Source organism: Chelonia mydas, chromosome 8, assembly GCF_015237465.2.
Source record: "Chelonia mydas isolate rCheMyd1 chromosome 8, rCheMyd1.pri.v2, whole genome shotgun sequence".
NCBI classification, from domain to species: Eukaryota; Metazoa; Chordata; order Testudines; family Cheloniidae; genus Chelonia; species Chelonia mydas.
Window position 1 is genome coordinate 36,402,021 of NC_057854.1, and position 13,982 is coordinate 36,416,002.

The window sequence follows — 13,982 nt, forward strand, 5'->3', positions numbered from 1 at the left end:
ACATCCACCCATTGTTCAGGAAGATGTGGTAAATAGACAGTCTGTCAAATCACTCAAATCCCATGGATTATGTACATAGAATGGCTCTGAAGGCAATTATGCTTGTAAAGGAAAATGAAACTCCTTCACAGCAGGTAACTATTAAAATTCTAAAGTTACCCATTTTTCATACAAAATGCTACAAGATACAACTGTAAAATAACTTAAAATCTCTTAGACACACACACGGTGCATGAGGCAAGATGTTCTATTGGACCAACTTCAGTTGGTGAAAGAGACCAGCTTTCTTTTGAGTTTACACAGAATTGGTTTCTTTCACCAACTGAAGTTGGTCCAATAAAGCATAGTACCTCACCCACTTTGTCATTGTCATATTCTGGGACTAACATGGCTACAGCACTTTAAATCCCTCACACATTTTACTCCAAGTATATTAGGGTGCTTTAGGCTCTACATAAACCACTGGGTTAGAAATGGTAAGAATTATGCTCCAACACACCTTACACAAGTGTCTCTTGGAAGAAAAGTGAGGAATATTTTTTCAGTTGAAACAAGGGGATTTTGACAGACTGAAGATTATCCAAGTTGGAATTTGGCTGGGGCACTTACAAATTGATTATATGCTTTAAAAAAACAAAGTTGTGCCACCTCTTCTCCCCAGTCCTATAGTTGGCATTCCCATATGTAGAGGTCTGTTACATCCTCTAACCACAGAACCAGAAGGCAAAAGTAAAAGTTTGTCTGGTCTTTAGTCAATTACATGATCCCCCACCTTGCCTGGAATCTGAAGCTCTTCAGATTGTGTTCACTTGTCTCTTCTTAGGGAAAAGGATTTAAGTTGATGGTGAGTAACAAGAACAATAGTTTTTCAGATCTATTCAGATTGTCCAGGTCTTGGTATCTAGAAAGTGTCAGTGGTCTTTGGCCTGCTCCAGCATCATCCCCTTACAGATGTGTGTATAGAAGAGCAGCTAGCACAATCAGTTTCATTTACTTCCATAGATGTCACCCTCCTTGTCCCGTTCTGTTCATTAGTCAGACTTTGAAGTCAGCCTTTTAGATGGGATAAAGCAGGGTGGATTGATTTACATCGTGATTAAATTAGCAAGCAGGAAATCAATTTTAATCGTGTTTTGCATTTGTATTTTTTTATTTTCCTAAAGAAAGGTTGATTCTCATTGGTGATAACCATTAAGGCCAGGTCTACCCTACAGATCTATATCAGTATAACTGCGTTGCTCCAGGGTGTGAAAAATGCACACCCCTGAGCAACGTAATTATGCCAGCCTAACCACCCATGTCGACAGCGCTGTGTTGCACAGCTACCACCTCTCAAGGAGGTGGATTAACTATGCTGACAGGAGAAGCTCTCCCATTGGCGTAGTAGTGTCTTCATTAAAGTACGTGAAGATGAGCCCTAAGACATTTTCAGTTGCAACTAAATATAGCCTTTACACTAATAATGCTTTTTGCAAACCAGGACACACATCTGTATATGTTTATTTAAACAGTTATATAGCTTAATTTGCATTTATTCAGATTCTTAATCTTTACTATATTAGAAAATGGTGAATAATGCATTTCTTGTTTACTAGTTTTTTTTTTAATTTGTGATTTGTGTTAAGTTCTGTTTGGTTGGGAACTCAAATTCAACTAAATGCAAAAATAACTCATTTTATCAAAAGTTTTATCAACACATGTTTTAGTTTTAAATATAACAGATTTATTAAACAAAGGAAGTATCTTCAGTTAATTGAACTGATTGTTTCTTGCATTATGTCCTTCAGGATTTTAAAAGGATTTTATCCTTACACCTCCTTTTTATTCGTAGACTGGAAAACAAGCTTTCCTACTCTTTTTTCAGTCTTCTATTGGTTTTTTAACTTTGAGTGAACTAATCATTGAACTGAAGTGAAGACAATATTTTCTCTGCACCTGTGGAAGAGGCGAGTGCTGACAGAAGCTGGTTTAGCACTTCAGCGAACTCTTATTCTAGTGGTGCTCACCAGTTCAGTGGTTTGACTTTCTTTAAAACTTTGGCAGTAAATAGATACTGCTTAACTTTTTTTATTTAATTTAAATTATTTTTAGTGGATTAGAGTAAATTTAGGTCTTAGCATAGGATGTCATAATTTCAAATTTAAATAGGCTTATTTTTAATAACAAACCTGTGTTTAATTTAAAAATCCAGTTTTAAATTCATTTTTATCTCTCCTGAGATGAAGTGGGATGTACTACTTGGGTGCTTACCTCAGGCTGAAGTGACAGGTTAGCCACACAGGAAAGAGTGTTCTTCTGTCTATCGAAATTGGAGCTTGTTTGGCTGATGGTGTATAGTTGAATTACAGGTTTCTTATAGTTCTGTGAAGTCAAAAAGTCCCATTTGTTACTGACTTACACTACTGTGCTGTGGAGTGCAACATCCCTGGGCTTTAGGCAGTCTGGCAGTCCTTGCTGGTGGGCCAGTATACAGTATCTTTATATGTTGTACCAGTAAGGTGAGATCTATCAAAATGGCTGCTAGATATGACATTGTACCTGTAACACTCCGCAGTGATTTGTTCTCCAAGTTTCTTCTTCACTAAAGTTCTTTTGTCCATTTGAGGAACAGTTAAGAATACTTGGATTTCCACAAACTGTCTGTTGGAGTTCACTTTTATAAGTTGGATTGGAGCAGAAAGCCCAGTTAAGTTCCTCACTTGCTTGAGTCTTAAAGTAGGAGTTTTGACGAGAACCTTCATGTCGTAAGCAGAATTTGAGTACTTTTCTCCCCATCCACTGATACCGAAAATTAAGGTTGAAAGCAGAGATTCCCAATTTGCTCACTCTCTTTCCAGATACTTGTGATTCCCTGACATGGTTTATGGCTCTGGGTCCATTCAGGACAACTGTCTTTTTGTCCTGCCTTCACTTTTCATATCTGCTAGTCCAAGCAGTTTACAGAATTGGGGACAGACTTGCATGCTCCTTTTAGAAGGCTCCAGACAAAACCAGAAGGAATCCATTTCAATCACTTGTTATGCTTCTCTACATTTTAGAGGACCCAGTTTGTGTGTACTAGATTAAAATGCATTACAGTAAGCTGGCATACCTTGAGCTGTAACACCATCACAATGCCTTGAAACCACACACAGCAGACGCCCTCACAGTGTGAATCTGATTTTGAGGGTCTTCTGTAAGATCTGAAGTAGCAGTGATCCAGGTTAAGTTAACCCTTGTAGTTGGTAAACAGAATCTCTCAGAAGTATCTTGGAGCCTTGAGAAACTGGACTTTGAGCATAATTTTCATGTAGCATTAGGACACAGTCTCATGCTACTGATCCTCATTATGCAAACTTGTCTAATCAGCCAGAGAAACACATTTGAAATGGCATAAGTTGACACTAATTTAAGCATGTTACTATTCCTCCACAGTATGATGCAGTAATCAGGCAAAATACATAAGTGGGAAGTTGGTGACCTAAACCAGTTCACATGCTGCTTAGCGTGTTGCCTGCAGCAGCCCTTATTGATATTAGATGTTTCTTCTTTCCTCTACTATTGCAAGGGTAATGTATTAATAAAGGTGGCATCTTTTATCATGTTAGCCTATCTGAAACTGACGGTGCTGAACTTGTGCACTTCAGAAGTTTCAGGCTGATTAAAATATAGCAGCCCTTCAGCCTCTTCATTCCACTTCCTGCAAAAACTCATTACACATGTAAATACCCATGAAAAGGATGACTGGACACTAAGTTTAAATTGTATTTGGAGCAGTGAATCTTCATGGTGCCGTGAAGTATTTTTCCAAATATTTCCAAGTATATTTCATAAGTTTTACATTTATTTCAGGCTTACCCTCTCTAGATCCATCCAACAGCTCTTCAGCTGCCTCTTCAGCTCCTCTGACCGGTTTTTCAGCAAACATACAACGGGTTTATCTTCAAGGGCCAGCACCTGTTGGGACTCCCAGCTTTAACAGACAGCATTTTTCACCACATCCTTGGACGAGCGCTACAAATTCATGTAGGAACTTCATGGGTCTGTCTTAATTATCTATACATTTTTAGTGTTTTAGTTATTGTCTTTAGCTACCAGTTGATTTGTGACTTTGAGGGGAAAGCAACCAGTGGATTTAGAAACTATTATCAGTAATTGCTTTTAGCCTCAGTAAAGATTGGAAATGTGTGAAATGGTATCACAAAAAGTTTTATGGATCTCTTATGTGAAATGCCATAGATTCCATTAGTATTACCTGTCTTGACGCAGCTTCAGGAGGCTTAGGGGTATGTCTACACTGCAAAAAAAGACATGGTAGCAAGTTTCAGAGCCCAGGTGAACTGACTTCAGCTTGCACCATGGGGCCGAAAGTAACAATATAGACATTCTGGCTCAGCCTGGACCTCGTCTCTGAAAAGTAGCAAGGGGAGAGTGGGGCTAGACATTCTTGTCCCAACCTGAGCAAGAACGTCTATGCTGCAATTTTTAGGCTCGTAACCCAAGCCCCACCAGCCCAATTCAGTTGACACAGGCTCTGAGGCTCACTGCTGCAGGGGTTGTTTTTTGGGGGGGTTTTTTTGTTTGTTTTTTTTGTTTTTTGCAGTGTAGATGTACCCTTAAACTCAGTGAAGAGAAGCTTAATTTTTGTGTCCTCATAACACGGGGAGCTTTCTTATAGTGTAAAACTGCATCAGATGAAATTGGCATGACTTTCTCAGATTGGATTATGCTTTTTATTTTAAAGGTTTTAAAAATGAGACTTCTACAATTAATATTTTATATACACCTCTACCCCGATATAATGTGACCCGATATAACACGGGTTCACATACAACGCCATAAAGCAAGCCTCTTTTTTTCTCTCTCTCTCTCTCTCTCACACACCCACCCACCACGGTCTGGGAGGCAGGAACTGTGTGGGGGCACTTTTGGGGGCCCCACAGGCCCAGAGTGGCCCAGGGGATTATCAAGGGGCTGGGAGCAGCCTGCTCCACTTCCCTCATCCCGGCCCCAGCCGTGTTGCTTGGGGGAAGGGATATCCACCCGCACTCAACGGCAGCGGCGGAAGCGGAGCAGCAGGGTCCCATCCCACGGCGCTCCGCTTCCTGCCAGCAGTGAGTGCGGGGGGGCATCCTTTCCCCAACTCCCCGCACTCACCGGTGGCGGGAAACGGAGCGCCGCAGCTGGGAGCTGGCGGAGAGGAGCGGGCTGGGGCCAAGTTGCTCCACCTTCCGCTGCTGCTGGTGAGTGTCTGGGGGCAGGGGTGTGGATAGGAGTCGGGGCAGGCAGGGGACAGGGAGCAGGGGGATTGGGTGGGGGTGGGGTTCTGGGGGTGATTAGGGATGGGGGGGTCTCTGGAGGGGGCGGTTAGGGGACAAGGAGCAGGGGGGCCAAAGCAAGTTCGATATAACGCGGTTTCACATATAACGCAGTAAGATTTTTTGGCTCCTGGGGACCACATTGTATCGGGGTAGGAGGTCTATCTTAAAATTCACTGACATTTTTAAATTGTCTGAAATGACAGTGAGAAGTTCTCCTTTTATGGAGCAAATCTGGGAGAGAGTGGCCACATGAGAAGTTTGGGTCTTTGCAATTCAGAATCTTAGTGATGGCAACTCCGAGTACAAAGGCCAAAATAAATTTGGGTGCCAAAACTAAGGGTGGGGTTTTCAAAAACACCTGTGACAAGTCCCACTGAAAGTCAATGGAACTTATGCTTCTAAGTCATTTGAGCTTTTTTGGAAAATCGCACCCTGAGTCTATATCCCACAGGGAGTTGGGAATGCTCAGCACCTCTGAAAACAAGGCCAGTTGAGTGCCTGGAAAATTTGGGCCAAGATTTGCAGATCTCTTCATAAAGTCTTCCAGTTTTTTGTCCTTGTCTAGTAAATCTAAAATATTTACAAGAAGATCTAGAAAATGTCAGACTATCCTGTGGTTGTAACCATTTATGCAACTAATTTAAGATGCACAATCACTGGTGAAGGATCTTTCCGGTGGGCCAAACAGAAATCAGTACAATGACTATTCTGCCATAAGTAACTCAGTTCTCTCACTAGCTCCAAGGGATTATAAATCAATAAACTTTTACACCTTTCATAATCTTCATTACAGAATACGGTTTGGCAGTTTAGAGGGGAAATTGTGGTATTTAACATTACTTTAGTGTTCCATGTATAATAAAGCAAGAGAAATATTTTGTCACCAGGTGAATCTCCTATTCCATCAGTTTCATCAGGATCATCTTCACCCCTTTCAGCTGCTTCTGCACCTTCTAACTTGGGCCAGCCAAAAGCAGGTAGCACAAATCAAGATCGAAAGGTACCACCTCCTATTGGGACGGAAAGGCTTGCTAGAATTCGACAGGGAGGTTCTGTCACTCCTACCCCCTTAGGAACTAACTTTACGGCTCCTGTTGGACATAGTGGTATCTGGTCATTTGGAGTTAACAGTGTATCAGGTAAGTCAGTCTCATACATAATAAGTAAGCTTTCTGTTTTTAAAAAAAAAAAAAAAAACTCAGATTTTAGGGTGTCACTACATTAGTTCTCAGAAGCAAGGGGGAAAACAAAATGCCAAACTTGTGCTTTTCGAGGATCAAATTTGAAATAATAAAGTAATACATGGTAGTTGTATGTAAAAATCTTCCCTTCTAAACCAGAGAACAAAATATACTTTATCAACTGCATGTAAGATTACTTTAAAGGCAGAAACTAAAAGGAATATCAAGGGGATGTCACGAACAGATTGCTGGCAGGGATAGAGAGAAGAGTTGAGAAATGTGCATATTCTGATCCTTTAAGGGAATATATTGGGGAAGTCTTTTAAGTTCTTCATTCACTGAGGAACTGACCCATAAGGACCACAATTAGAAAGGAAGGTTAGGGCAAAAGAAGTGATTGATTTGCAACACTTTATGTGGGTACAAATCCAGAAACATACTCTTCTTTACAGATGGGCTGTTAATACAGCCTCAATATCCCACCTGGGATGGGATCAAGTCTCGGAAGAACAGAGGTATTTCTTTAGGTTTTGTTTCATAATTGCTTTTCTGTTCATTTACTCAGCTACTCTGCAGGATTTTCAGAGATAAATACCTCTGATGTTATAGCTGACAGACCAAGTTTTTCATGATTGATCCTGAAATAATCTGTAACCCACCCACAAGATTCTAAAGAATTTCTTGATAGAGATAGGGTGGGCTTTGTCAAAATGTTCCTCATTGGGTAACGACTGACTCCGATTTTCTTCAGGCCAAATCTGTTTTGCTAGAACCATTTCAATTTTCTCTCATAATATAGAATTCTTCACCTGGCTTAGATCCTGCAAAGGTACACAGTAAATACATAATCTCTGAAAGAGTGATTGAAATCTTCTATACTGTTAAATCCGTTGAACAGAAATGTAACTTTAGAATGAGAACAAATAATGTTTTTTACCTTTTCTTCAAAATTTGGTCTCCAAATTTAAAACTCGGTCTGAAAGCTGTGGTTGCATTTCATTAATTAGTAGCTTGTCATTCAAACTATTTTTAACAATAAGGTCACAGTTATGACAAGCAAATAAAAACTGGGGCATTCAGATTGAGTGCTGTTGTTGGTCCTTAATTTTTACACTTTTCTACTCCATAACTCTTCTTGAATAATATGAAATAAGTTCTGTTCCAGGCAACAGCAATTTCTTTCAAAAAAAAAAAAAAAAAAGACTTCTAAATAGCTGAAGGTTTATATTCAGTTTTTGGTAGTTCCATTTTCAAGTTCTTACTGATAATCACAAAGCGCAGTGTTTAAGCTGCAGATTTTGTTTTCATTAGGAATTTTAAGAGATTGTGTATGTAGCAAAATAAAATGACAATTTTAATGGTCTTAAATTTTGTAAAGCTCGAGTTTTATTTTAATTTGGTCTGACATTATCCCATTAGCCTTGGTGTCTCATCATGGCTGTTTTTCAGACTAAATTTATAAACTTGTCATACAAATTGGCAATATTCATAGATCGCAGTTCTATTAAAGCTTAGCTCAGTGTTGGGCTGAAACATTGGTTTGGTATTTGGTGCAGGAATATAGGAGAATGAAAGAAAATTTATATCAGGCCCAGTCCCACGTCTCCAGATTTCACCATCTTCTCCACTTCAGTCTTCAGAAAGTTCTCCGCCTTTCAGCTCATACCAGCTCCTGTCCTAAGTATGACTCTGTGGAGCCTCCCACCTTGCATTACCATGGATATGGAATGTGCTAATGTGCCTAACTCGGTGTGTGATGGGAGGGAAAAAAAATGTCTGCATGCAGCTGGGCCTCACATGGGCAGTACTTTATGCAGCCTGTCTTTGTGAGAGGGCCATGTAGGCAGAGCCATGAAGCTGAGGATAGGACACGTGTGCATATTTTGTTAATAACAGGTCATTGGGGTCTGAGGGTAGAATACAAGTGAGTTTTGGGGAGGTCTGAAAAGTGATTTGTTCAGAGCAATGCCCCAGTTTGTTTTGCGTCATAGTTATGCTTATTTCTGAGATCCTTAACATGTGCGGAGATGGTTTTGTGTAGCTGATTGATTTATTCCAGAGTGTTCTCAATTTGATTATAACCATCTACTTTTAATCTCTTCCTTTCCAGAAGGCTTGTCAGGTTGGTCCCAGCCTATAATGGGGAATCATCCAATGCATCAACAATTATCAGACCCGGGCACATTTTCCCAGCATCAACCAATGGAGAGAGATGATTCTGGAATCGTGGCTCCCTCAAACATTTTCCACCAACCTATGCCAAATAGCTTTGTGGATTTTTCTAAAGTAAGTTATATTTGAAAGTTGAATTTGTTATAAGGAGCTGGGTTGTTTTGCCTGGCTGCAGATGACTTGTCTGACAGTGCATGTCCAGAAGTGATCTGTCAAGAGAGACTTCATTAAAGCCCTTTCTCTGGAACAAGTTGGGGCAACTTTGCCAAGGCCATTGGTCCATTCAGATTTGTTTAACTCTGAATGTTCTCAAGTGCAGTAGTGCCCAACCTTATTATACAGGAGGGCCACATAAACCTAAGCACAACCTAGTGCACACCAAACAGATTGTTAATATTTTAATGAGATGTAAAGTCACCTGTCTTGATTTTTTGTTTTAAGTTCAGCTTGTTTCATATGTATTTAGATAGGTTATTTCTGTGTACAGCATTGTCTGTTTACACACTTGTGTAAACTAAAATGATGTAAACATGATGACAAAATTCTAATGAATCGGCCGTTAGTATATTGTGTTAAAGCAGGCTGCAGGCTTTATGAAATGCTCTGGTGGGCCATGTATGGCCCACGGGCCATAGGTTGGACACCCTTGCTCTAGCACAGTGGTTCTCAAACTTTCATTTTCGTGGACCACTTGAAAATTGCTGAGGATCTCAGCGGACCACTTAATGATCTTTCCAAATGTTTTGTACCATATGCTAACTATTGTAAAGCAGTTTGGATAAAAGCGCTATATTAAAAAACCTTAATTAATGTTTTTTTGTTCTACAAATAAAAGCACACAACTCATATATTTTAATATCAGTAATCTTACCTTTCTAATGCAATAGGTGTGCCCTCTCTCTCCCCTGCCGTGGCAGCCCCCGAGCTGGGGCTGGGAAGCGGGGGGTGGGGGTCTCCCCTGCCACAGCAGCCACAGAGCTGAGGCTGGGAAGGAGGGCCGTCTCTCTCCTGGCAGCCGCAGCCCTGGAGCTGGGAAAAGTCGCTTCTTTCTCTGGCTGCTGCAGCCCTGCACATCCCAAATTCCCCCCCAACCTCTCTTCTCACCACACTGCCCCCTCCCACATGCTTCCTCCCACCTATCTCCTATTCCCCCCAAGGTCACCACGTCACCTTACATGTGTGTCTTCTTCAGAGTCCAGGCACCTAATTAGTTGAGCCATGCCTGCATGGCTCCATTAATCAGGTGGGTGGCCCTTCATTCTCTCATGTGCAGCTGCCCAGGCACGCACCTTATAGGGAACTGTCTGCGGACCACCTGAATGGAGCTTGCGGACCACTGGTGGTCCATGGACCACAGTTTGAGAACCTCTGCTCTAGCAAATATGAGGATGCATACAGCCTCCCCTTCACCCCAGAAACGCTTTTGGGCATATGAGACACACTAGTCAAACTGAGGGCACATTATAACTGAAACTAAAAATTATTTCTAGTTGCTAATACCCCAGGCCTATACATGGACTTGCTTGGTGACACCCTCCACTTTTCCATTCTCCCCTGCTGTGTTAGATTCCTTCCTATCATGGAACTAGGTCGCCTCTTCAGGCTGGTTAATATTTAATGCTTCTAGCACAAGTTACAGATGTAAATTAGGCATGTGAATATCATGTAATTTTCTTCATAACATGTGGCAGGAGGTTAGGAGAATGTTGAATTGTGTATGTAAAGAGGGCATTAACATCAGAAACTAGCACAAGGCAAAAACAGAATTCAGCCCTGTCATAATTCAGTTTAAGCATTTGAGGAATATCTAGGATCATGTGTGTAGTCTGGAGTCTTCTCAGAACATTGCTACAGTTACATCTAGAGACGGTACTTTGTTGCAGTCTTTATTTTTCGTGAGTTATGGTCATTTTAATCCAAGACTAAGATTTTTCATATCATATGCAATGAGACAACAAACATTTGAGGGAGGGAGGTATCAAAAGAGCTCTGTATCCCCTTCTGTCCTGTGTAGGGAGATGTTTATGAAAACTGTCTGTGTCGCATGGTGGAGGCCAAGGAAGTAAGGCGCTAAAAAGAAAGCCACTACGCCTTTTATGAACTCAAGGATCATTATTCCAGTTGGCCATTAAAATATTGTGTAGTACCTTCCATCTTAAAGGATCCCACTGTGCTTTCAAACTATACACAGTGTCCCTGCAGCTCGGTTAGGATGACAAGTGGTATACTGATGGGAGAGGAGAGCACTTCCCAAGTACATTTTGACATGAAATCCATGTAGAACAGACACAATGTCTGGCTTTGCAGACTCATCTAAAAGAACCACTCTCAAACTATGATGGTACTTAATATGGGTATCTCAGGAAAATGAAGGCCTGAATTAGTTCTGCTGGGATTTGAACCTCTGTTCCAAGGAGTCTGAGCATTCCAAACTTGATGCTTAGAGCACCACGTTCCCATTTTTTTCACAGAATGCCAAGATGATTGTAAGTGCAACTTTAATGTTGCATAAGGATTTGAATGACGTTTGAACGTTTTGGGTAACACATTTTCATTCATACTTTGCAGTACATTGGAATGGGGAGCCTTGCAAAATTCCAGCACTAGTAAAATCAATTGCTTTCTGCTTTACTTTGAATTGTTCCTAGAATTGGGTATGGTATTCTCATCTCTCCTTACGACACTGCTTTGTAGCACTGCTGATGCACAGTGGCCCCTCTTTCTAATTTCAATGATGAATGAAGTGATCTCTGCCCATAAGTTCTGTAAAACTCTCTGGGATTCTTTGAGATGACAGATACTACTCTGTATGTGATGTACCAGTGTTATTGTCTGCAACCACTACACTGTACAGTGATTGTCCTTTCTGCTATTTTAGGGTCTACCGATTTCCATGTACGGAGGCGCTCTAATACCTTCTCATCCTCAGCTAGCTGACGGCCCAGGAGGGCCTCTCTTTAATGGACTTCATACTCCAGATCCAGCTTGGAATCCTATGATAAAGGTTGTCCAAAATTCAACAGAATGTACTGATGCTCAGCAGGTAAATTTGTTTGTATCTTTCTCATATGTTTAAAATGATACTTTCTATCATGTTTCTCAATTGATATTTTTGTGCTTAATAGAAAAACAAAAGATTTTAACAGCTGTCATGTATTTAAATTCTGAGAGCCTGTTTACATAATTTTTTTTCGAGACTGGGCTTTAAAGATCAATTTACAGGCCAGAACTTTCAAACCTGAGTACCTGAAGTTAGGGTCCTAAATAAGTGGCCTGATTCTCAGCAGTGTTCAGCACTTTGCTATGAACAAGATAAACTAATAATACACACTGACGGGTTCTACGTTTCCAGTTACTACTCATGCAAAAAACCTGGTCATCACTGAAGACAGCTATATCCCCTCTGAAAATCTGACCACTCCTATGTTGGAGTCCAACTTTAGACACCCAGGTTTAAAAAATTGGGCCACAATAAGTCTGAGTTTTGAACTGTATTATAAAATTTTGCACTTGGGCATATTCTTAATATTCTGTATTTCTTAATTATTTTTTTCTCCCCACTGCAGATTTGGCCTGGCACCTGGGCACCTCACATTGGAAATATGCATCTCAAATACGTCAACTAATTTAAGAGGGTCTATCCTTTTTAGCCTTGTTGGGAAACCTATGACCTTGGAAGAACCCTGGGGATTTTTTTAATGTGCCTAACTAAGCAATTTTTTTCTCTGTGGGCTGTAACAATGAAAATTTGATTGCCCATTGTGTAAGAACAAATTGATTTACCTATTCAACTGATTCTGTTCTCCAGTTAGTTTAGCCATTTTGAACTTAAAATCAGATGAACCTAGTGCTTTTGGCTAAACACTACTGAATGCTACTTGTATGCAGCAGAGAACTAGATGATTACATGATTTCAACCTTTTACGGTGGTAAATACATGTATAATTGTTTACATACTTAAAAGGAAAAAAGTTGAGTAAATTTCATGTCGTATAGTGGCTCCACTTTATGTAGCCTGTATTAATGTGAAATATTTACCTGAATATTCAATAAAAAGACGAACAGTATTTATAGGTTGTGGTGTGGATTTTGGTGGAGGGCCGCATCTTGCTATCAGGATGGCTACAGTTACTTGGTGAACTGCTTTAGTGACGCAGTCAGCTACTCAAGCAGGATGGTGGGGGAGGATCACTGTCATTTGTAACAGCCTTTCAAAACTTTGAAAATACTTTTGCTTCCTCTTAGCTTTGTCTTTTTCTGGTTGGTGAACATTCATATCGTTGCATTTTTAATATGCAAGCCAGTAAAAATGAGGAGTCCGGTGGCACCTTAAAGACTAACATATTTATTTGGCCATAAGCTTATGTGGGTAAAAAACCCACTTCTTGATCTGAAGCCTCCAGACTCCTCGTTGTTTTTGTGGATACAGAGTAACACAGCTATCCATCTAATACACGCAAGCCAGTGTGGCTATCCTGTTTTAATTGTTTGGATTTTTTACTGGTGTCGGCTATATCAGGTACAGCTCTGGGTCTGGGAATATGCTTTAACTTGACATCCTAATAGCCAAAGACGACAGCAGGAGAACACAAAACACTGGGTAGCTCCTACATACCAAAGGGTCTCTTCATCTAATACCGTGTTTTCATTTGCAGACCCCTAAAATATTTCAAATGGAGGTGCAGACCTCTTTAAACATCTTAGATATAGTCTGTGGACCCCCAGGCATCTGCAGACCACAGGTTGAAAACCACTGTACTAAGGTAACAACAACCTTTCATGGACCCCTTAAACATAATCTGTGGACCTCCAGTGGTCCATGGACCACAGGTTGAAAACCACTGATCTAATACATATCTTGGTGACAGGTAGACTTCTGAAAACAGATATCTGGAAACCAGAGAATATTTCACTATCAGTCAAAAGGTCGGCCAATATTTGATCTTAAATTATTTGTGTCCCTTTAAATGTGATCAGAGTTTATCATCACATTTCTGAGAGTCAGAACAGGTTTTGCAAGCTCCTTTGAATATCATTCCAGGTTGGAAATGTCACGCTTTTGCCTTAAAATCATACTTTACTCTTGCTCAGTAATGACACACTAATTATAATGTGAAGATCTGATCCACTTCTCGAGCCAGTAACTACACTACACAAATGGGTACCCAGTGTCATGGACCACTTTTTTACAGTCTCAAAGGCAAAAGTCTGAATATAGACAGATTTCCCCCATCTTGCCACCCCTCCTGCCAATTCCCTATATGCAGAAATACAGTTTTTCCCGGAAAAGCCTGAGGAAGCAGCAACCGGAAGAAAAGACTCAGTGACG

The 13,982-nt window shown here is 40.6% G+C and overlaps 1 protein-coding gene across 12 annotated transcripts in view; it reads left to right on the plus strand.

The window, feature by feature from the left end:
• LOC102931004 (ankyrin repeat and KH domain-containing protein 1) overlaps positions 1-12,720 on the plus strand; it is a 205,053-nt gene extending 192,333 nt beyond the window's left edge. For 4 of the 12 annotated variants that reach the window (XM_037907203.2, XM_037907205.2, XM_037907208.2 and 1 more), the window contains 6 exons: positions 3,832-4,020; positions 6,188-6,439; positions 6,934-6,996; positions 8,592-8,767; positions 11,532-11,696; positions 12,220-12,720. In XM_037907203.2, the coding sequence (XP_037763131.1) occupies positions 3,832-4,020; positions 6,188-6,439; positions 6,934-6,996; positions 8,592-8,767; positions 11,532-11,696; positions 12,220-12,279 (905 nt within the window). In that variant the 3' untranslated portion in view covers positions 12,280-12,720. The remainder of the gene's footprint in view (positions 1-3,831; positions 4,021-6,187; positions 6,440-6,933; positions 6,997-8,591; positions 8,768-11,531; positions 11,697-12,219) is intronic. The other 8 variants (XM_037907206.2, XM_037907210.2, XM_037907207.2 and 5 more) reach the window with 6 other exon arrangements.
• Positions 12,721-13,982: the final 1,262 nt, after the last annotated feature.